The sequence below is a fragment of the Pelobates fuscus genome, chromosome 9 (genome assembly GCF_036172605.1).
Source record: "Pelobates fuscus isolate aPelFus1 chromosome 9, aPelFus1.pri, whole genome shotgun sequence".
Lineage (NCBI taxonomy): Eukaryota > Metazoa > Chordata > Amphibia > Anura > Pelobatidae > Pelobates > Pelobates fuscus.
The window spans coordinates 162,400,620-162,423,796 of NC_086325.1; the positions used below are offsets into that span (position 1 = coordinate 162,400,620).

Genomic DNA, 23,177 nt, shown 5'->3' on the forward strand with positions numbered 1-23,177 from the left:
AGCAGTGGTAACAGTGCAGAAGACCTACAATCCTTGTGGCTAAAGTTAAAAACAGTCCATTCGTGACAGTATAATTTTCTGCTCCCCACATGGTTGTATTTGAGCCAGAGTTCAGTTATACCTCTAGACGGCCATTGATAACCACACCCAATGGCATTTCAGCTACCATGGATGCTCAATCCTACGATCTTTGGTGTGGTTGTTAATGGTTGATGAAAGAGTCAGAGATTCACAGTCTCTCACTGTGTTATGGTAGATTATGGCAGCTGCAATATCAGAGGGGGCAAATCTCTCCTTTTCAAACATCTAGAGCCACCAGCTGCCCATGGCTAGACAAACATTATCTTTTCAAAAAGGCGTAACTCTAGTTGCCAACTTATAAAAAGTGACGTTATCTCCAAACAATAATGACACACAAAAAAAAATGGATGCAAAAAGAGGTCCAGTGGACGGAGTATGCTGCCAATCCAAAAACAGTTTTGCATAGCATGAGGCATACACCACCCAAAACATGTCAATCGGTCCAGCAACAGAGTGTTTTCTTTCAACACTGTATTTGCCCTGTCGTTGATAATGCTATCTCTTGTGTCACTGTGTCCATGTGTTTTTTTTTTTACTTCTGTGTTACATAATCCAGAATTTTGTGTGATATCTGCAATTTCACAAGCCTCCCTACTGTCCAGACACAAACAGGGGAAATATGTTTTCCACACAGTCTATACGAGAGCTGCATTAACCCTAGTAAGCTTTTCTGGTCTAACACTGGAATATCCAACCTTTTGCAACCCCCACAAGAGATAGGACTAAGTGTACATGTACGGAATAGAGAAAAGGCCATGTCATTCAGCAAGTACAGCAACAAATGTGCCCCATTTCTATGTGGGGCTACTCAGAATCCCATGCTTCCTGGACAAAATGATTTCTACAAATTTTTATGCATTTTTGACAATTTTCGTTTTAACATCCTCTCCAAGCTAATTATTTTTTGTATATATATATATATATATATATATATATATATATTTCTTTTTGTTATTTTTTTTTTATTTTGTTTGTTTTTACATTTTTTTTGGAAAAGTTGTGCCTCTTTTTTTTTTAGGGAAAAAAAAACCAAACCATAGAAAACATTTGGTCGCGTTTATCCTGAAGCCTTGGAAAATTGCAGAGTCCGACACGTAAAGCTTACAGCATACGGGAATGGTGATGTCCTTGGTCCCCGCTTTAATCTCTTTTTTGCATAGCCAGTTGGGTGCGTACCATTCTGTCTGCAGGTGGAGGCACTGACTGGGGAAGTCATCGGGTGATCATGGTGGGTCATCCACCCACAAATTATAAAACTGACTGTTAAATTTCTAAAACATACTTGTAGACTCTGTCTGTAAAATACCTGTTGATTTTCTATTTTCGAAAATAAAGGCTCTGATGTCAACTTCTTAATTAATATAAAATTGGTAATTATTAAATGTATGGATCAGTCATAGTGTGTTGTAATCAATATTCACTTTAATTTCACTTTGGTGGTATACAACCATGACTGTCTACTAACCCTTTGCTTTCAAGGCTAATTAAACAGGTGGGGTCACTAACCTGTCTACTAAATATTGTTAACGCAATCTGCACAAAGTAAATTTTTTAATTCCGAAAAATGCAGCAAAATATCTCTCATGTAGACTCTCATGGACCCTTTCCCTAGTTATGTCAAAGGCATGCAAAGATCTCGAGGATGAGAAGTTGGAAAACGCTTGTGAAACTCGAAGTGTGTCAAATTATCTCCAAAAGAAGGTTGGGATGGGGAACCAAATCTAGATCACAATTTGGAAAACTGAGTAAATGAGACAAGCCACCAAGCTTTCAATTCAGAATATGATCTTAGCGACTCTTCTATTATCAACTAAGAATTTAAAATGATGAATGTTTCTAAAAAATATTGTCAGTGCCACCTTTTCCATAAAAAATCACGATATAGTTGTGAAGAATAGTGGTAGCCAAACCAGGATTTAGGGAATAAACAAGCTTTTACGATGAGGGGTTAATGTAACATGACCATTTATGGTCCTCGATATTTGAAAAAGCAATGGTCTAAAATGCCAAGGGCGGCCCAATTGTAAGACCAGCCTGTTTTACCCATTATTTCAGGTTAATTCTCCTAACAAGGGATTGGGATGAATCGAGAATGGACTAGCATCATGTTGGCAGAGTTGAAAGTTTTTTCTAACTTAGGTGAAATTTTCAAGTTGATTCTTAACTAACCACAACTCGTAGTGAATAGACAACACTATCTTTATTATTAATTAACACTTTATTTTGCTTTCTCTCTACGCCTCTAAGATAGTGTATGTAGTTTGTCGTGTTTTTGTGCAACTAAAATATGAGTTCAACCCTGCTGCTCGGCTGCATACATCCACGAGTACTGAATTACTTAAAGGGAACATGACTTCTTCTCAGGTCCAACATTAAAGAATAAGTGATCCACTATGGTCAAGACAGAGCTTCATGTCAATCTAGGTAACATGTCAAGTACCCTATGTTACATAGGGTATGGGGTGTAGGGCTATAAACCCCAAATTACAGTTATGGTAGCTTAAGAAATGAAGTGAATAAATCCTCTTTAAGCAGATCATACCCATGTAAAATAAAAGTTGACAACAGACAAAATGTGTCATTTATATACAACACCAACCCACCTACACCCAGTAACGAAATTATATGACAGGTGTTGCTAGTGTGCTACGAAATTGCTTTTTAATCCAATCATTTTAATGTGTGAAATGTTTGCAGTCAGTGAGATAATTAAACGCATGGCTTTCTAATTGGTAATTGGAGTTTGATGGGTGAGAATGCAGTTGTGAACAGTTTACCCGCTCGGTTCTTTATTAGTTATCTAACAAATATCCCATTTCCTCTGTAATAGCAAAGACCTTTTTGCGTATTCAGTGTTCATTACAACCTATCACAACAACGGTCACTGAAAGATGCATTAAACCAAGCTACATTCCATTAAAAAAAAGTTAAATCAAACAATGAACAATTCTGAGATAACAGAGATAATCCCAATTAAGTTGGATACATGCCAACAGCAGCCTTTAACAACAGTTGAGCTAATGATCCGCTTGTCCAACTGGCCAACTGGCAGGTGAATCGTCACTTTACAGCCCCATGATAGCCACATGCCAATAAGGTAAATCTGACTGTGTATCATCTTTTAACCCAAGCCGTGATTTATTTTTGTAGTACTATGCATCTTTCATACAATCAACACACCAATAATGCACAATTAAACAAATCACACCTACAGACTAATTTCAACAAACCGTCTCGCTTTTGTTGAGTACATGGCCCATTATACTGAGACAAAGGCTGATAAAAACATTTTAATATACATAGTTCACACCTTTCCTGGAAGTTCCCCTATGAGAAAATTTAAGTGGTTTCTACTGTGGCCCTTTGTTGATAATAACAACCCCGCATATGGGTTACGTTAAAAGTAAATTAGTAGACATCAGATATTAGTGGCTTCATAAGGTTGTTTACACAAAATTCCATCTCGCTTTTCAACTACTTATTTAACTAGCAAGTGAGGTTAATTTACACGTAAAGAAGGAGGAGACAACTCCATTGTAATAGCAAACAAATTACACTATTTTCAGATATGCGTTTATTGAGCTACAGATGTGGTGATAAAAGCAAAATGAGGTTCACACCGAGTCCACGTTAAGCAACCAAAATCGACGTGAAAAGCTTATGTTAATATTTATGGGGCAACTTCTGCAATAAACGTGTGAGTCTATGAGACAATACGAGGCATTACATTTTTACAGAAGCACTGCTCTTAAACAGACCATAGAATGGAAATTTAGGCACTTAGAATTAAAATTAAACTCATGCTATGCCACATTAATAAAAAGATTATTTAAAAAAAAAAAAAAACACTCTACACACGGGGTGGAGTTGCCATAAACATTTGTGGATTTACCATGTGAATTTTTCATTCTGATCCCTTGCAAATCTCATTTGCTACACGTAAAAGTTATGTAGCTTATCACATTCTGCGCTCAAAATGCCTGGTCTGTGCAGAAAATATTTGTAAAAAATCGAGTACTATGTATTAATAACATCCACTTATTTTAATTAATATACAAAAAAAATCCCTACTTCTCTGAATCTTGTTTTAGAACCTTAGCCCTGTGATCAGTACGCCTGCGTTAGTATATTGTGCAAGATAGGCTTCTTGGCCGTTATATTCATTAAATTAGCAATACAACAGCAGAATCCATCTATGAGTAATTTAACGCTATTAAAAATATTGCAAAAATAAGAAATGAAGGAGAACTTTTGATGACACCAACGGCAGCCAGCCAACTTGACAATAACGCCAAAACTACATCTTTTTTTTTTCGGTCAAGGTAGGTGACAAATCGTTTAGGATCGCTGTGATCACCATGCCTGCGCTGTACTACCAATATAATACCAATATTGGCTGAATTTGGATCTCTGCCGGTTAAATGATGTCCTACATGTCTTTGGAAAATCAGCTTTTTGCCCTTAAAATAGATATATATGTATGTATATATGTATTTTTGTTATAATATATACGTTGCACTGAATAAATACAACACTATCTCTCTTATCATAAATCTCTTATCATATTGTGCTTGCTATGAAGTGTTTATGCTACATATGAATGTATAAAGGCCACGGTGGCACCGTCAGAATCTGATGTCCGAAATCACGGAAGGGCATTATTGCCAATATAAGGTCAGATATACAAACACCAAACTCTGTCAAAGTTAAGGAATGGTTGTAGCACACTGGGCATGCAGAGATTGGCACAAACTGTCACCTGTTGGTTGCAGAGGCTCAGGAAATTTGGCACTGAAAGCAGAGCATAGGCTGCCTTACGACTGAATGGCACGGAAAACCTTTAAAACATTGCATAACCGATCAACTCTACAGTAATGCTGCTCTACAGAGAAGTCAGCATACAGAGACAAAGACGGTATAGCTTAGCCATTCTGGAATGCAACCATTTAGGGGCCAAACCGCTGACAACTTCGTTACTACTCAATGTACAACATAGTCAGACTTAGTTCTTAAGAAACGTTGTAAACAAGTGGCTCTCAATTTCAGATTTGGAAACCACTCAACAGAAAAAAACAGAGGTGCCTTTAATAATAATCTATGACCTCGACTTGTGCAAAATCACACTAACCTCTTCGTTGCATGCTTGGCCAGTGTGTCGCAAATACTACACTAAGGAAAGGCATGACCCTTGTGTTTTAATTACATTGGTGTGTTTGAGGACAGTGAACGGACATACAAATTGCTTACGGCAAACATACGGACCACATCTCCCCCGAATCCATTGTAAGACTTGCAACTGGGCCTAAGGTGTGAGCCACACATGATGCTGCAGACCTAGCCTATGTTTTATTTTACAGTGTGTTGCAAAAACAAGCTCATTCTCAAGTTAACAGTCCTAGTACAAAGATTACGCCATAGAGCTACCACAAAGCACCGTAGCTTCTTCAGAGAGCAGAGAATAGGTGAACTACAAGGACCGTAATTATCTTGAAAAGCAGCAATGAGTTATAGCTATTTATGTAAATGAAGCATCGAGATAAATGAACCCTTCCCTGCTAAAATGTACTGTAGAGCCGTCTTAGTGTCAATGGCAGTGAGGGCTTTTGGGTTGAGTTGATGGTCACTAATGTCCTGTAAAATGATGATTACAGAAATAGTGTAGGAGTTGTCATCTCTTCCTTCCTATCCTGTATATGTGTTTAAATAAAAATAAAATGCACGGAAAAAGAAAATCCCAAACTCAATACTGTGTGGTCCTCAATATCCTTGTTTTCAACTTGTCCATCACTCAATCCCGACGGACGGGCCATCTGAGATCTCCCACCACAAAAATAAAATAGCCATGGAAAGACAAAAACCAGAAGATGTCCTATGGATTCAGATTATCTCTGGCTGCCTTATCTCGCTTCCTCCTTTCCTCGATCCTTGCACTATCCCGCCCATACGATCTCTATATTTAGAGTTCTCCCAAGATAGCCATCTTCTTATTCTCATAACATGCTCTGTTGTCATGGTGATCTGCCAACTGATGATAAAACTCATCAGTAATAACTCAAGCAACTGGCCCCTCTCCGATCCCACCAAGCTTCTCTCGCTTCAGCTTTCTAGTGAAGCAGGGGTGGGAGTGAGAATGTGTTTTGGCTCCCTGTGCTAGCACCAGTCATCTTCATCTGCCTCATGGTAGTAGCTTCGGCCTCTAGGGGCTGTCCCAGGCCCCGTGCTAAGCCCCAGCGTGTAGTGGTAGCCGTTGGGTACCCTGCAGAGCTGGTGGGAATGGGAGGTGAGAGAGGAGACATATGAAGTCCGTGAGGAACGACCAGAGTTGCTGGCCAATGCCTCCTCAAAGGTTAATGTATCCTCAGGAAGGGGGCAGTAGCTGTCAGTATCTTGGCGTGGCCCTAAGTAAGGGTCAGAACCGATGCGGGTAACTGTGCAGGCAGAATGGCTAGGAGAGTCACTGTACATCAGGGTGTTGTGCTCCGATAAGCCCCGACTTAGACGACCAGGGGAGTAAGAAGACCCCCCAAAATGCACTGGGGAAGAGTGAGCTGTCCGGTAGGTAACGCTGGGCCGAGGGGTGAGAGGAGTCTGGGGGAGTTGCCTCCGGATTCCCCGGCATGGTGTGCTAGCACCGGAGCTCGTCAGACGTGGACTCCCGCTGGCCGAACCACTGCCCTACATTGAAAGGGGGAAAAAGCACATCAAAACAGCACAGGAACATGTGATGGAGACATGACATAGACAACACACCGAGGACACACAAACAACATGGCAACATGAGACATAACACATTAACACAGAAATAAGGAGGTATAAAGGAATGAATGAAGGAATAACATACATAGTGAACAATGCACGCAGACAGGGATTGATTAAAACATAACATAAATGTTAAAAGCAGCACACAAGCAAATGATGACAGACAGGCACAAACACATTGTAGAGTGAGGTAGCAGAGAGCACACAAAAGAGAGAGAAACAAAGGAGAGTTAAGAGCAGCGAAACGACAAGTCTGGACCGACAGCCTTACATAGTGTTCAACACAGCGTACCCAGCATCCTGACTTCACACTATTACCTACTGAAACATACATAGCATCCTGACTTCACACTATTACCTGCTAATACACACACAGCATCCTGACTTCACACTATTACCTACTGAAACATACATAGCATCCTGACTTCACACTATTACCTACTGATATACACAAAGCATCCTGACTTCACACTATTACCTACTGATACACACACAGCATCCTGACTTCACACTATTACCTACTGATACACACACCGCATCCTGACTTCACACTATTACCTACTGATACACACACCGCATCCTGACTTCACACTGTTACCTACTGATACACACACCGCATACTGACTTCACACTATTACCTACTGATACACACACCGCATCCTGACTTCACACTATTACCTACTGATACACACACAGCATCCTGACTTCACACTATTACCTACTGATACACACACCGCATCCTGACTTCACACTATTACCTACTGATACACACACCGCATCCTGACTTCACACTGTTACCTACTGATACACACACCGCATACTGACTTCACACTATTACCTACTGATACACACACCGCATCCTGACTTCACACTATTACCTACTGATACACACACAGCATCCTGACTTCACACTATTACCTACTGATACACACACCGCATCCTGACTTCACACTGTTACCTACTGATACACACACAGCATCCTGACTTCACACTATTACCTACTGATACACACACAACATCCTGACTTCACACTATTACCTACTGATAAACACACCGCATCCTGACTTCACACTATTACCTACTGATACACACACAGCATCCTGACTTCACACTATTACCTACTGATACACACACAGCATCCTGACTTCACACTATTACCTACTGATACACACACCGCATCCTGACTTCACACTATTACCTACTGATACACACACCGCATCCTGACTTCACACTATTACCTACTGATACACACACCGCATCCTGACTTCACACTATTACCTACTGATACACACACCGCATCCTGACTTCACACTATTACCTACTGATACACACACAGCATCCTGACTTCACACTATTACCTACTGATACACACACAGCATCCTGACTTCACACTATTACCTACTGATACACACACCGCATCCTGACTTCACACTATTACCTACTGATACACACACCGCATCCTGACTTCACACTATTACCTACTGATACACACACCGCATCCTGACTTCACACTATTACCTACTGATACACAACCCCAGCATGCTGACTACACACTACTACCTCACACTGATACACACCCAGCATGCTGACTACACACTACCACCTCACACTTACTAATACAACCCAGTATTCATAGCTAGCACTGGCAAATACACTGACTACACATACTCAGTGATACAGACAGCATCTCGATTACACACTAACAACAAAATCCACACAGTGTTCTGACAATACACTATTTCTTCACAATGACACCCACACAGCACAACACAGACACACACAACACACACATCACCATGGCTACACACAATTATCTCACCCTGACACACCGTATCCTGACCACGAACAACTACCGCACCCTGACACACAGTATCCTGACCACGAACAACTACCTGGCACTCACACACCATAGCCTGACCACAAACAACTACCGCACCCTGACACACCGTATCCTGACCACAAACTACTACCTGGCACTCACACACCGTATCCTGACCACAAACAACTACCGCACCCTGACACACCGTATCCTGACCACAAACAACTACCGCACCCTGACACACCGTATCCTGACCACGAACAACTACCTGGCACTCACACACCATATCCTGACCACAAACAACTATCGCACCCTGACACACCGTATCCTGACCACAAACTACTACCACTAACACACCACACATGTACTAACACAACATACAATATGCAGGCTCTACAGCAAAGAGAACATACATATGCAAGCACATATTCCAACACTACAAACACAGCACTGGCTATATAATACCTACCTATATATATATATATATATATATAAATACAACATATAAATCAGCATGCAGATAGCCATGTGTGTATAAGACATATGGAATCCTAAATATTATGTGATGTACAAAAACAGGTTCTCATCCAGACATTCACAGCAATGCTCCAGCAAACTGTGAACCAGAAATTCCCAGTTTTAATCCATTACTAATGCTGTGTTTTTGTGAGCATGTCTTCCAGGAGCGATAATTATTTATTTTATATTTGTGTTATGTACAGTGTATTATACACACACAGTCAATTCAGCAGTCTATTTGGAATGTTATAATATACATGGTGGTGCACAGCACCCTCTGCTGGCCACATTGTAATATGCAGTGCAATCCTCTGCATCTCTAATTAAGAAATGCTTGATGCCATCCTCACCTGTCTTTGGGTGCCATGCTCCTGCCCACTGCTCGGCGATGTAGCTCGGCTGTGGTCAGAGTGACGTGGGTGGCCAGACTCTCGGCTGCCGTACCGGTCACAGGAGTAGAACCTCTGCTTCTCGGATGAAGAGGGGGGCTGCTGTTTCCTTTCTTGAGATCTTCCTCTCTCTTGCCTCCTTTCTCTGGAGATGGCCTCTGCTGACCGTGAACCAGACACCAGCTCATTAGCAAGGGCTGTGGGTGAGAGGGTCAAACCTAGACATTTCCTGCTACACAAAATGAATTCACAGTATCGACTGGCATCTAAATCTAAACCCATTTTAAAGGAACCAAACAGAAATGATATCAAGTAACACTTAAAAAAACTACCCGCTGGTAAAGTTTTCCATTTCGTGATGGACCATATCAATGAGTATAGTGTGTTGCTTCCTTTTACATAACACCATAGCCATGGTTAAGGGAACTGCTCAAGAGAACAAATGCTAACAAAGTATCAGATATCTGAAATGGGACCCTTTGAGGTCAGACATTTGCTCAATTGAAAGAGCCACAAAAATCCAAAATGTAAACTGATTGGATAAGCTCACCTACCTCTATGCAGCTGGTATATAAGTTACAACATTACAGTCGTTCCCCGAAAAAAAGACCGGGTCTTATATTAATTTTTCCCCAGAAAAACACACAAGGGCTTATTTTCGGGAATTCCACCGAACATAGACCAGTTCACTAGGGCATGTAGGGAATCCCACAAACCACAAGAGAAACTTCCCTGAACATAGTTAGTTTACTCGCGTATGGAATCCAGTGAATCTTTGTTAGAGAAAAATTCCCCGAACATAGATTAGCAAACTAATGACTAGGGCTTTTTTCGGGGGATGTCTTATTTTCAGGAAAACATTGTAATTAAATGTTTTCCCAGATTATAACCACAACTTTCCACGAATGTCGTATTATTTAGGGCAATATATGTTGTGTTTCTCTTTTTCTTTTTTCAATTTGTTGCATTTTTACGTTACAGTTGCGTACACATAAGGCTTCATACCCAGCATGTCATGCAGTTTTGCCGTTCGGTGTATAGGCACTTATACTAGGCTCAAACCAGTCTGAAATGCCCCTTTTTGGTGCTAAATGTCTCACTGGCATGCCCGGTCAGCTCCCCTCCCATTATTCTGTGTAAAACTTACCAAACCTGGGAGCTATAATGAAAATTAAAAAATATATATAAATGACCTTCTCCTGCTGTGAAAGCAACTGAATGGGTCATCCACCAGTCAAGAAGAAATGGAACCTGCATTTGAAGCTAATTAAGATTATACGCTCAATTACGTTGTCACTGAACTGTTATAAACTCAGTCCAAACTGTTGTAAATTCACGGCAATCAAACTATTTACCTGTGTCTTCGTTGTGTGGCGATCGTTCGGTAGATTTCTGCTTCCTTTCCTTGCGACGGTGGCAGCGGTGGTGGTGTTGGTGAGTGCGTTCAGGGGGCACCCTCTCTAGGGAATATTCATAAAGCTGTGGGCGTTGTGGTGGGGTGAGGGTAGAGACAGAACGTTTCATGGGGCTGGTGTCCGGAATGGGCTGCAAGCAAAAAAAATAAGCAAATCTAAGAAATGCTTGAATTTGTGTATTTTAAAAACTCAACTTAGAAATAAAAAGAAGGCGTCTACATTTTCAAATTAGTTTTAACGAATATGATACTTTGTAACACATTTTCTATTCTACAACCTTTTTATCATCAATAAATAGATAATAAGAGTACACTTAAAGAAGAAGATATTTCTACATATAGTATCTCACAAAAGCGAGTACACCCCTCACATTTTTGAAAATATTTTATTATATCTTTTCATGTGACAACACTAAAGAAATTATACTCTGCTACAATGTAAAGTAGTAAGTGTACAGCCTGTATAACAGTGTAAATGTGCTGTCCCCTCAAAATAACTCAACACACAGCCATTAATGTCTAAACAGTTGGAAACAAAAGTGAGTCCACCCCTATGTGGAAATGTCTAAACAGCCATTTTCCCTCCCCGGTGTCATGTGACTCGTGTTTCAAGGTCTCAGGTGTGAATGGGGAGCAGGTATGTTAAATTTGATCATTATCGCTCTCACAATCTCTCATACTGGTCAGGTCACTGGAAGTTCAACATGGCACCTCATGGCAAAGAATTCTCTGAGGATCTGAAAAAAAGAATTGTTGCTCTACATAAAGATGGCCTAGGCTAAAAGAAGATTGCCAAGATCCTAAAACGGAGCTGCAGCACGGTGGGCAAGATCATACAGTGGTTTCACAGGACAGGTTCCACTCAGAACAGGCCTCGCCATGTTCAACCAAAGAAGTTGAGTACACGTGCTCAGCGTCATATCCAGAGGTTGTCTTTGTGAAATAAACGTATGAGTGCTGCCAGCATTGCTGCAGAGGTTGAAGGGGTGGGGGGTCAGTCCAGTGGCGGATCCAGAGACTGATCTTGGGAGGGGCACTTTTATATTATTTAAAGAAATAATCCATGCACAATAACCACTACAGCTCAGGAGTGCCGGGACCCCCTCCCAGAGTAAGTAGTCAAACCGTTTAAGAACAGTTTGACAACATACCAGGGATCTGCTGGGCTATGGGGCTGTAGTAGGGCATAGGAGCAGTGGTGTAATGTGAGGGGTGCAGTGTGTGTGTGTGGGGGGGGGAGGGGTCTAGAGTGTGAATGTGTAGGGTGTGTGGGGCAATGTGTGTATGGGGGGCTGTGTATGTGTGTGTGGGGCAGCATGTGTATGGGTGGGCAGTGTATATGTGTGTGGTGCAATGTGTGAATGTGTATGGTGTGTGTATGGGAGGACAGTGTATGTGTGTGTGGGGGCAGTGTGTGTATGGGGGACTGTATATGTGTGTGGCAATGTGTGTGTGTGTGGGGCAGTGTATATGGGTGTGGGGCAGTGTGTGAATGTGTATGGTGTGTGTATGGGGGGACAGTGTATGTGTGTGTGGGGGCAGTGTGTGTATAATGGGACTGTATGTGTGTGTGTGGCAATGTGTGTGTGTGGGGGGCAGTGTGTGTATGCATGGGCAATGTATATGTGTGTGGGGCTGTGTGTGTATGGGGGCATTGTGTGTGTTTGGGGGCAATGTGTGTATGGGGGACAGTGTATGTGTGTGTGGGGGGCAGTGTGTGTGTGGGCAGTGTGTGTACAGGGGCAGTGTATATGTGTGTGGGGCAGTGTGTTTGTATGTGTGGGGGCAGTGTATGTGTGTGTGGGGGCAGTGTGTATGGGGGGACAGTAGCTGCAGGCTGAGCTCCCGGGTCCTCTCTCACTCCCTCCCCTGCCGGCTGCCAGCACAGTGCCTGCGGACCGGGGAGGGAGATTTCTGATCTCCCTCTCCGGTCCGCAGGCACATTGCAGGGCTGGCACTTGGACAATGCCAGCCCTGCATTAGCCGGCAGGGGAGAATCTCGGGGGGGGGGGGGGAGGAGGGCAAATGCCCCGTTGCCCCCCCCCCCCTGGATCCGCCAGTGGGTCAACCTGTCAGTGCTCAGACCATACGCCGCACACTGCATCAAATTGGTCTGCGTGGCTGTCATCCCAGAAGGAAGCCTCTTCTAAAGATGATGCACAAGAAAGCCGCAAGCAGTTTGCTGAAGACAAGCAGACTAAGGATATGGATTACTGGAACCGTGTTCTGTGGTCCGATGAGATCAAAATAAACTTATTTGGATCAGATGGTGTCAAGCGTTTGTGGCAGATACCAGGTGAGATGTACAAAGACAAGTGTGACTTGCCTACAGTCAAACATGGTGGTGGGAGTGTCATGGTCTGGGCCTGCATGAGTGCTGCCAGCACTACGGAGCTGCCAACATATACTGTGATATACTGAAGCAAAGCATGATCCCCTCCCTTCGGAGACTGGGACGCAGATCAGTATTCCAACATGATAATGACCCCAAACACACCTTCAAGACGACCATTTCCTTGCTAAAGAAGCTGAAGGTAAAGGTGATGCACTTGTCAAGGATGTCTCCAGACCGAAATCCTATTGAGCATCTGTGGGGCATCCTCAAATGGAAGGTGGGGGAGCGCAAGGTCTCTAACATCCACCAGCTCTGTGATGTTGTCATGGAGGAGTGGAAGAGGACTCCACTAGCAACCTGTGAAGCTTTGATGAACTCCATGCCCATGAGGGTTAAGGCAGTGCTGGAAAATAACAGTGGCCACACAAAATACGAACACACTGGGCCCAATTTGGACATTTCAACTTAGGGGTGTACTCACTTTTATTGCCAATGATTTAGACATTAATGGCTGTGTGTTGAGTTATTTTGAGGGGACAGCAAATTTACATGGTTATACAGGCTGTACACCAAGCATAGCAAACTCGCGGCCCATGGTCCGCATGCGGGCCACAATGAACATCTTTGCGGCCCAGCGAGCCGCGAGTATATGCTTTGTGTTAAAGCAGAGTAGGTACCTGGTTTCTCAACATTGCAGGTGCCTACTCTGCTAAAATTTACCAGGCCGGGGAGGACGCAGGACGCTGGCGGCAGCGAGGGAGCTCAGTCTTCCTGCTCCTCACTGCTCCCTCGCGCGCACCATCTGTAGTGATGCCAGGTGCCGGAATTAGATGTGATTTTTTACGTCCCACATAACATAAGCTTAAACCTTGTTTATTTGGCCCGTGTTAGTCTTTGAGTTTGACATGCTTGCTGTACACTTACTACTTTACATTGTGGCAGAGTGTAATTTCTTCAGTGTTGTCACATAAAAAGATATAATAAAATATTTTTAAAAAATGTGAGGGGTGTACTCACTTTTGTGAGATACTGTGTATATATATATATATATATATATATATATATATATATGTGTGTGTGTGTGTGTGTGTGTTTTGTGTACATTTTGTATATTTTTCAGACCCATGTATTTGTTAGTTACTGCTACTAATATTAAATTAATTCCAGCTTTATTCTAATTGGCTGAAGACACTAGGACATCCATTCAGGATGCACCTTTAATTTAATTCGTTTTCAGGTCTACCCTAAACTCTCATTACTTAATTCTTCTAAAATGTCACACATTCTGGAACAACGAAAGTGAAACATCATCCAGATTTTTAACGCATAATACATGTGAGTCAGCCGTATCATATAAAATACAGGTTGAAAAGACATCGGTTACATCGTGTGCGCCAAAATACTAGTGTTCTAAATATTGAACAATAAACCATGCCATAACATTGCATTATTGTTTAGATCCATTTATACAGCTGACCAGTGGCCCAACGCTGAATCTGTAAGTCACAGTTTGACTCTTAGATTTAAATTTACAAATCCTATTCAAATATCTATATACAGCAATTCTGCCAAGCAAAACAAAAACAAATCTAAATTAGGTCTCTCTGTTTACGTTTCACATTAGGAATATCATCTCACCGCCAAGGCTTGCCTACATTGCTCATGACCTGCATATAGAAAGAAACATGTCCTCCAACTAATGAATGCACGGGCACCAGGTGATAAACTGTTTTTTTTCTGCCCTCTACTGGCCAAACCCGATGTGGCAATGCCAGACGCAACAGGGCTTTTTAACACATTCACTAGTTATTGGCTTAACTACAGTAATTATTTGAGGGAACTCTGAGAAACAATGTAACGGACATTTGTCAATTTACTTTTATATTCCATCTTCTTCAGCAACTGGTGCCAGACTCTGCTTAACCCCTTAAGGACCAAACTTCTGGAATAAAAGGGAATCATGACGTGTCACACATGTCATGTGTCCTTAAGGGGTTAAGGCAGTTTGCTGAGTGGTAGGACTTTAAAACAGCATTAACACCCAGCACTCCCAAGCAACCAAGTCCTGCAGAATCTTCTGAGCAGAGGTATCATCTCTGGAAGATCTACTCAAGAATTCCTGCATTACTGTTTCCTTTAAACTCTTATTTTAAAATTGTGTTCTATTCCATCTCCCTCCCTATACTATCACTACTTAATTGATAACTACATCTCCCATCCTGATCTTCTGTTTTTGTTTTTCTTAAAGCTGGTATGATCATGCCATTTTATGTTCATTCTCTAAGACTCTTTGTTAATTGTTTGTTTAGCTAGTGTTACTACTCTCACTGATAATCTCGTAAATTTATCTTCATGGTTTATGACTTTCACCTATCTGATCCTTCATATCTTTTTATCCCAAAGTTCTCTCCTTTAGTTTTTCATCTCTAATTAATTACCTCAATAGCCCCATGTCTCCCCACCCATAATAGTGTTATTTCCTTTTTTTTATTTTCTAACCTCAGACCTTTATATTTCAGACTGGGCCCCTTAAAACAGCATTAACACCCAGCACTCCCAAGCAACCAAGTCCTGCAGAATCTTCTGAGCAGAGGTATCATCTCTGGAAGATTACCCATCCCACCCCATGGTCAGCAACTTAGTTATAGATAGTGCACATCAGCTGGTTTCCTTAACACACCAATCAAGTCACTAAAGCTCTCCTCACCTGAAATCCTCTAACACACTGCATCCTTCCAATGGTTTAAACACTCATTGATATTTGTGTGTGTTTGTATATATGATCTACATATCTATATAATACACATTTTCTCTAATGTTCTCCCTTCTATTTTTCACTTTAACACTATCTTCTCTCATTACTAAAATATCCCTATCCTTTCGCTCACCTGTCCCTGGCAACACCATCGTCATTACTTCCACCTCACTCCCCTCCCCTCTCTATTCATCCCATGCACTCTACACATACCTTTATAGCCTATCTCCACCAACTCCTCCCAAATCCTCTACATACATACCCTCCTACAAAACTTTCAAGTCCTACTCCCACCTTCACTTCCTTTCTATCCTTCTGCTCCTAGCAGCTGGTGATGTCTCTCCAAACCCCGGTCCCCTCTCAACAAACTCACCACATACTAACCCAAGGATCCACACTAATCTCATACCCATCTCATGTTCCTCTAAATCCTCCTTCCATACTGCCCTCTGGAACGCACGCTCTGTTTGCAATATAAATAAATCCACCTCTGTCCATGACTTCTTCGTCTCTCGTTCAATAGATTTACTAGCCTTAACAGAAACCTGGCTCTCCCCCTCTGACACTGCTACCCCTGCATCTTTGTCCTTCGGTGGTCTCCAACTTACCCACAACCCAAGAAACTCTGAATGTAAAGGTGGTGGTGTTGGGTTTCTCCTCTCCCCTCACTGCTCCTTTAAACCTCTACCCACCCCCCCATCCCCCCTTCCTGTAATTTGAAATACATTAAATTTGCCTTTTCAAACCCTTCTCTGCTAACATTGCTGTTATGTATCGTCCCCCTGGTTCTCCTCTTCTCTTCCTTGACCACTTTGCTGCCTGGCTACCCTATTTCCTCTCTTCTAACATTCCATCTCTAATTCTCGGGGACTTCAATATTCCTATAAACCCACCTTTGACCTCTGCAGCCACTAAACTACTTTCAATTACTTCCTCCCTCGGGCTATCGCAGTGGGCAAATTCTCCCACCCATGTAGCTGGCAATACCCTTGACCTAATCTTCACTTATGCATGTACAGTATCTAATATCTGCAACACTCCATATCCACTCTCTGATCACCACCTCTTATCATTTGCTCTCACGTACCCCCTCACCCAACAACCTCAGCCTAACCCCCCTCAACTCAGGAGGGGCCTTAATTCTCTTGATCTCCAGCAGTTGTCAGCTGACATTGATTCACGACTGCTGTCCATCCCTTCCCTCTCCTGTCCTTCACTGGCCATCTCCATATATAACTCTACTCTTACATCTGCCTTGAACACTGCAGCACCACTCCAAACAAGCACCTCGAGGAGGACCCGCCCCCAACCATGGCATACTAAATCAACGAGCTACCTGCAAAGATGCTCCCGTTGTGCTGAACGCTCCTGGAGGAAGTCTCGCACCCAGTCAGACTTTCTCCATTATAGATTCATATTGTGTTCATACAGTGCAGCGCTTGCCCTTGCCAAACAGTCCTACTTTTCCTCTCTCATTAGTTCATGTTCCCGCAATCCCAGGCGTCTCTTTGACACCTTTAATTCCCTTCTTCGCCCTGCTGTGGCCACCCCCCAAACTAACCTTACTGCTGTTAACTTTGCATGTTACTTCACTGATAAGATTGAACAGCTAAGGAAAGAATTCTCCCCTCCTTGCCTTTCTGTTTCTCAATCACACATAGATCATGGCTTTCCTACCCTTCAGACATTCTCCCCAGCTACTGACCAAGAGGTGGCTGCTCTTCTTTGCTCCTCTGGCCCCACCACTTGCCCACTCGATCCTGTCCCATCTCACCTTATCAGATCTCTCTCCACTTGTCTTGTGCCTTCTTTAACACACATCTTCAACCGCTCTCTCTCTTCTGGCATTGTCCCTGCTAACCTTAAATATGCCACTGTAGTACCTATACTAAAAAAAACATCCCTCGACCCGTCCACCCCCTCTAACTACCGTCCCATATCCCTGCTCCATTTTTCCTCAAAGCTTCTGGAAAGACTTGTCTTTACCCGTGTGTCTCATTTACTCAATTCCAACTCTCTCCTTGACCCCCTTCAATCTGGCTTCCGCCCTCTCCACTCTACAGAGACTGCGCTTATCAAAGTTACTAATGACCTAATCGCAGCTAAATCCAAAGGCCACTACTCCATACTAATTCTTCTTGACCTCTCAGCGGCCTTTGACACCGTTGATCATGCTCTCCTTCTTCAAACTCTTCAATCGCTTGGTCTCTGTGACTCTGTCCTCTCGTGGTTTTCCTCTTATCTCTCCCAACGCTCATTCAGTGTCTCTTTTTCTAATGATACCTCCTCTCCTCGTCCTGTCTCAGTTGGAGTCCCCCAGGGCTCCGTCCTTGGTCCCCTTCTATTTTCTCTTTATACTGCCTCTCTTGGAAAACTTATTACCTCTTTTGGATTCCACTACCACCTGTACGCTGATGACACCCAGCTATATCTCTCCTCCCCGGACCTCTCCCCTGCCATCCTGCAAGGTGTCACTGCTTGCCTTCCATCTCTGACTGGATGTCCTCCCGCTTTATGAAACTCAATCTCTCTAAAACTGAGCTCCTTGTCTTTCCTCCTCCTAATACTGATCCTCCTCTTTCACTCTCCCTTCAAGTTTGTGCTACCCACCATCAGTCCATCCTTGCAAGCGCGCTGTCTTGGCGTCATACTTGACTCTGGTCTCACTTTTGAGCCTCACATCCAGTATGTCGCCAAATCCTGTAGATTCCATCTTAAAAACATAGCCCGCATCCGCCCCTCTCTTACACAAGATGCTACCAAGGAGCTTGTCCATGCTCTAGTAATTTCCCGCATGGATTATTGTAAACCTCTCCTGATTGGTCTTCCCAAAAGCCGTACTGCACCCCTACAGTCCATAATGAACGCTGCTGCTAGACTGATTTTCCTCTCTAGTCGTTTCTCTTACACCTCACCCCTCTGCCAGTACTTACATTGGCTTCCTGTATGCTATAGGAGTCAATTCAAGGTACTAACTCACACCTATAAAGCACTGAACAACTCTAGCCCCTCTTATATCTCCTCACAGATCTATAGGTATGTCTCTTCTCGGTCTCTCCGCTCTGCCCGTGACCACCTCCTGTCCGTTGTCCGCACCCGTACGGCCAACTCACACATGCAGGACTTCTCGCGGGCGGCTCCCTTCCTATGGAATAGCCTGCCTACCGCCATCAGACTCTCCCCTAGTCTTGCATCTTTTAAGAAGTGCCTTAAAACCCATCTCTTTAGGAAAGCTTATGGCCTCCAAGACTAACCCCTACCTCACATACCTGTCTCTTGCCCTCTCCTAAAGGGCAGCCCACCTTATTTGACTGCAAATTCCTGTCCTAATTCCTGTCCTGAAGTTGTTCATGAAGTACATGTGCCACAATGTTTAGAAGATTTAGCCATGGCATTTTAGATGTCTATTAAATACATTTCCCATGATTGGCATTGACCTGTATGATACAGTAAGTTGTTTAGACATTGAGAGTGGCATATGGGTTTCAGTTATATAAACTGGGGTCTGTATCCCCAAAATACGTTCTCTTGCTGGATTGTACAGGCATCTGCCAATGAGGCAGAACTCTGAACTGAATGTAAAACATAAGATATCATTTGGAAGCTCTCGGAAACCAATAATGTAGATTGATTAGTCAATTCTCGTTCGAGCCCAGAACTGCGGTGGATCAAGGTAACAGCTCGAATTTGACTTTTATTCGAGGCTTAAAACGTACAGTATGTACAATGGGAACGATCCATAATATACACCATGCCAGATATTAAAACCTGCCATTTAACTGTTTATGAGCTGCTTAGCAGCATGGAGGCCGAGAACAGATTGGTCAACAAGCTGATCTTTACTGCCAAAAGCTAAAATATGGGGGAACTATATCTTCGCCAAACTGAGTGAGAGGCCAGGTTCTAACGGCACCAGACAAACTCACTGGGCAATATGGGCAGAGTAGGAGCTGGGTTCACTGAACTGTTAACCTCATCTCCCTGCAACGTTCAGGCCTCAACCCAGAAACATGAATACTGACTCTCTTCATCTACTCTAAGCACTTCAAAGAATTCAAAGTGAATATTAAAGCTAAGGCCAGAGTAACCAAAATGAAAGCATAGCTGAGTGTAGCGGAATTTTTCAATTTTCGGCTATATTGACCTTAAATTTGGAATTCACTTTTAATTCTCACTCTAGTGAATAACCCTGCCAGGAAATATTGGATGGGAGTCGCAATTCTATTCTGTTTTACGAGTCCTTTAGAAAAAAAGAACAGATAATCTCCTCTAATTTAAAGCACCTGTCAATGTCAGAGGGAGTTCCGTGGGATTTCTAGAGAATACAGTGTAAACTGCGATAGGTTACGGCATGCCGGCGCCGCTTAACAGAGGGGGGTTTCTGTGCTTTGTCTTCTGCATTAAACCCGGTTTTATTCCGATTTGCGTGTCAAATGGCCTTTTATTTATCAAATGGTTTTATTGTTGTTATTAGTGTTGGTTTTAGACTCAGTTGGATTTAGACAGTTTTTTGTGTTTTGAGAGACTTCTAGGCTAGGCAGCGCCAAACATAACATTGTGGATTGTAAGACAGGCCCAGAGGAGGCGGGCTGAAAGCTAGCCGGATAGGAGGCATGTGTGGGTGTGGTGGGTGTGGGTGTAAAATGGGTGTGGCATTTAGGTTAAGGGTTTGGGTGGGGTTGTATAAATAACGGACATTTTGTCCCCTTCACCTCAGCCATCTTAAAATAACGGCAAGGTGACAATCTCTCCCCCTGTTTCCTATCATTGTGTTGCTTTTGCTTACCCCACGGCCAGAAGCATGGATATTGACGGAATCCTTGCTGCTCTTCGGGCTGAGGCCCTCCAGGACGGTGGCCGGCACCTGCAGGCCCAGCTGGTAAGGCTGCAGGGTGCCTCCCTGGTAGCTGCTCCCTCTGTCGGCAGCCAGGGTACTCCGCGCCGCCGGGCGCGTCCTCCTACCCGTTATAGCCCCTCGCGGGAGGGTCGGGTGAGGGGTAGGAGCAGGAGCCCCGTTGCCGGCCCGCGCGCCAGGTCCCCCGCGGCCGCGGGCGGCAACGTGTCAGTGCAGCCTGTCGCCTCCTCCCCGAGGCGGTCTAGAGCTACCCGTGCGGCTGCCGCTTCTCGGGGAGGTGATGGCCATCCCGCGCCGGTTCCTGCTCCTGTGATCTCGCGGGCCTCCAGGAGGTCGTCCGCGAGATCACTCTCCAGCACAACGATGGCGACAACCCGAGCACCTGACAGGCGCTCGGCTCATGGTGGATCCCAGGCGGAGCGCGAGCAAGTGAGGTCGGCGGCCGGCTCTTCTTCAGGAGTGGTGAGTAGGCCGCGAGGCGGCAGGGCAACCAGTAGGGGGTTGGGGGGTTCGGGGGGTCGGGGTATGGAGCCAGGTCCGGCTACTCGTGGGCACAGCCCCCCCCCTTATCATCCTCCCCGCTCTGTCTCCCCTGGCTCGGCCACTACCACACTCCCATCAGCCTCATCCGTTCAACAGGCACTTCCATCAGCTTCATCCGGCCAGCATGCACTCCCATCATCCTCAGCCGGACAGCATGCACTCCCATCAACCTCATCCGTTCATCCTGCATTCTCATCATCCTCAGCCGCCCATCAAGCTCTTCCAACACTATCTCCTGCCCATCCTACCCCCCTTGGCCCCCTCCCTATGGGTCTGATGCCCTCTGCATCTGCCCCGCCATTACCCATGGTCCATGCTGCCCCCTCTGGGGCTCCTTCTGCCATGCCAGTTTCACACACAGTCTTTACCACTTCTGCGGGTCCCCAGTTACCTGGGTTGGGTGGGCAGGGTTCTTTTTCACCTGTCCTGTCTTCACAGGTCACCCCTGGTCGGCTGACAAGCCGGTTCCCTGATGCTGTGACTGGTGCAGTGCTTCCTGCGGTCGCAGTTCCCTTGGGGCCGTTGCAGCCTGGTGGGCATGTTGAAGTCCCGCTACTACCTGCCAATTCAGCTCCTGCAGGTGAGTACTCTGGTATAACGGGGTCGGGTTTGGGGGGCGCTGGCGCAGGGGAAATGCAAGAATTGGGTTCTGTACTCCAGGCTATGAAGCAGGTTTTGCTAACCCTTGAGCGGGGTTATCGCCCCGGGGCTTCCCCCCCGGTGGCGTTAGATAACCAACTTCGGGCGGGTTGGGCAGGTTCCGCAGGGTCTGATCCTTCTGCAGTCGCGGCGCCAATGCCCGCTAATATAACACAGGCCCCCATCCCCTCAACCTCGGCGTTACTGCCGGTGACGCCGGAATCTGCAGTGGGCACGGCCGGGGACGCCGCTGCTCTCTCGGGTTTGGGGGTTGCTCCGGCTGCGCACGGTGCGGCGTACATGTGCTGGTCAGGCCCTCTGGGCCTCCATCTCACGCCGGAATTGCGCGCCAAAATAGACAAGGGGGAATTTGTTGAAATTTTTTCTCTCCTCCCTATGGAAGATCTTCCCCGGGTTGACGCTGACGCTAAAGAGTCCGAAAAGGACAAAGAAAAGTTTCGGTACCGGAAGATTCCGAAAACTTTCGGAAACTGGATCCGAGCCTTTTCGATCTTAGCCAGCGTGATAGGTGAGAAGACTCCCGCCAAATGTTCTTCCCTATTCTGCTACCAGGACGTCATATGGACCGCTTGTCGGGTGTACGGCGGTTTAGGTTGGTGGCGGTATGATGAGCAGTTCCGCCAACGTTTAGCGGTTCGGCCTTCCATGGGCTGGGATCAAATGGACATTGGCTTGTGGTTAGCTATCATGACCCGCCCAGCCTCACATCAAGGGGGCCTGTCGTCCTTTCTTGGGGGGGCCGGCGCGGGTTCTTCAACCGCAGCGTCGGCCGGGCAACGTAAAACAGGCTGCTGTTGGCAATATAACGATGGCCAATGCAAATTCGGGTCTAGTTGCCGCTTCAAGCATGAGTGTTCGGGGTGCGGTGGGTCCCACCCCGCTTCAAAATGCTTTAAACGAGCAAAAACTGGCGACAAAGGGGACTCCGTGGGCGCTAAGAGCGAAGACGCCGGTGGACGTCGACGCGATGCGCCCATGGCTAAATCGTTATAGGAATAAGAAGGCGGCTGCCTTATTGCTAGAGGGATTTGGGCAGGGGTTTTGGATC

The 23,177-nt window shown here is 44.6% G+C and overlaps 1 protein-coding gene across 1 annotated transcript in view; it reads right to left on the reverse strand.

Annotated features, from left to right (window-relative positions):
* Nucleotides 1–1,109: 1,109 nt before the first annotated feature.
* CACNA1B (calcium voltage-gated channel subunit alpha1 B) overlaps nucleotides 1,110–23,177 on the reverse strand; it is a 283,004-nt gene continuing 260,936 nt past the window's right edge. The window contains exons 46-48 of the mRNA XM_063432933.1: nucleotides 10,923–11,112; nucleotides 9,529–9,764; nucleotides 1,110–6,756 (exon numbers count right to left, since the gene is read on the reverse strand). Coding sequence (XP_063289003.1) covers nucleotides 6,232–6,756; nucleotides 9,529–9,764; nucleotides 10,923–11,112 — 951 coding nt within the window. The 3' untranslated portion in view covers nucleotides 1,110–6,231. The remainder of the gene's footprint in view (nucleotides 6,757–9,528; nucleotides 9,765–10,922; nucleotides 11,113–23,177) is intronic.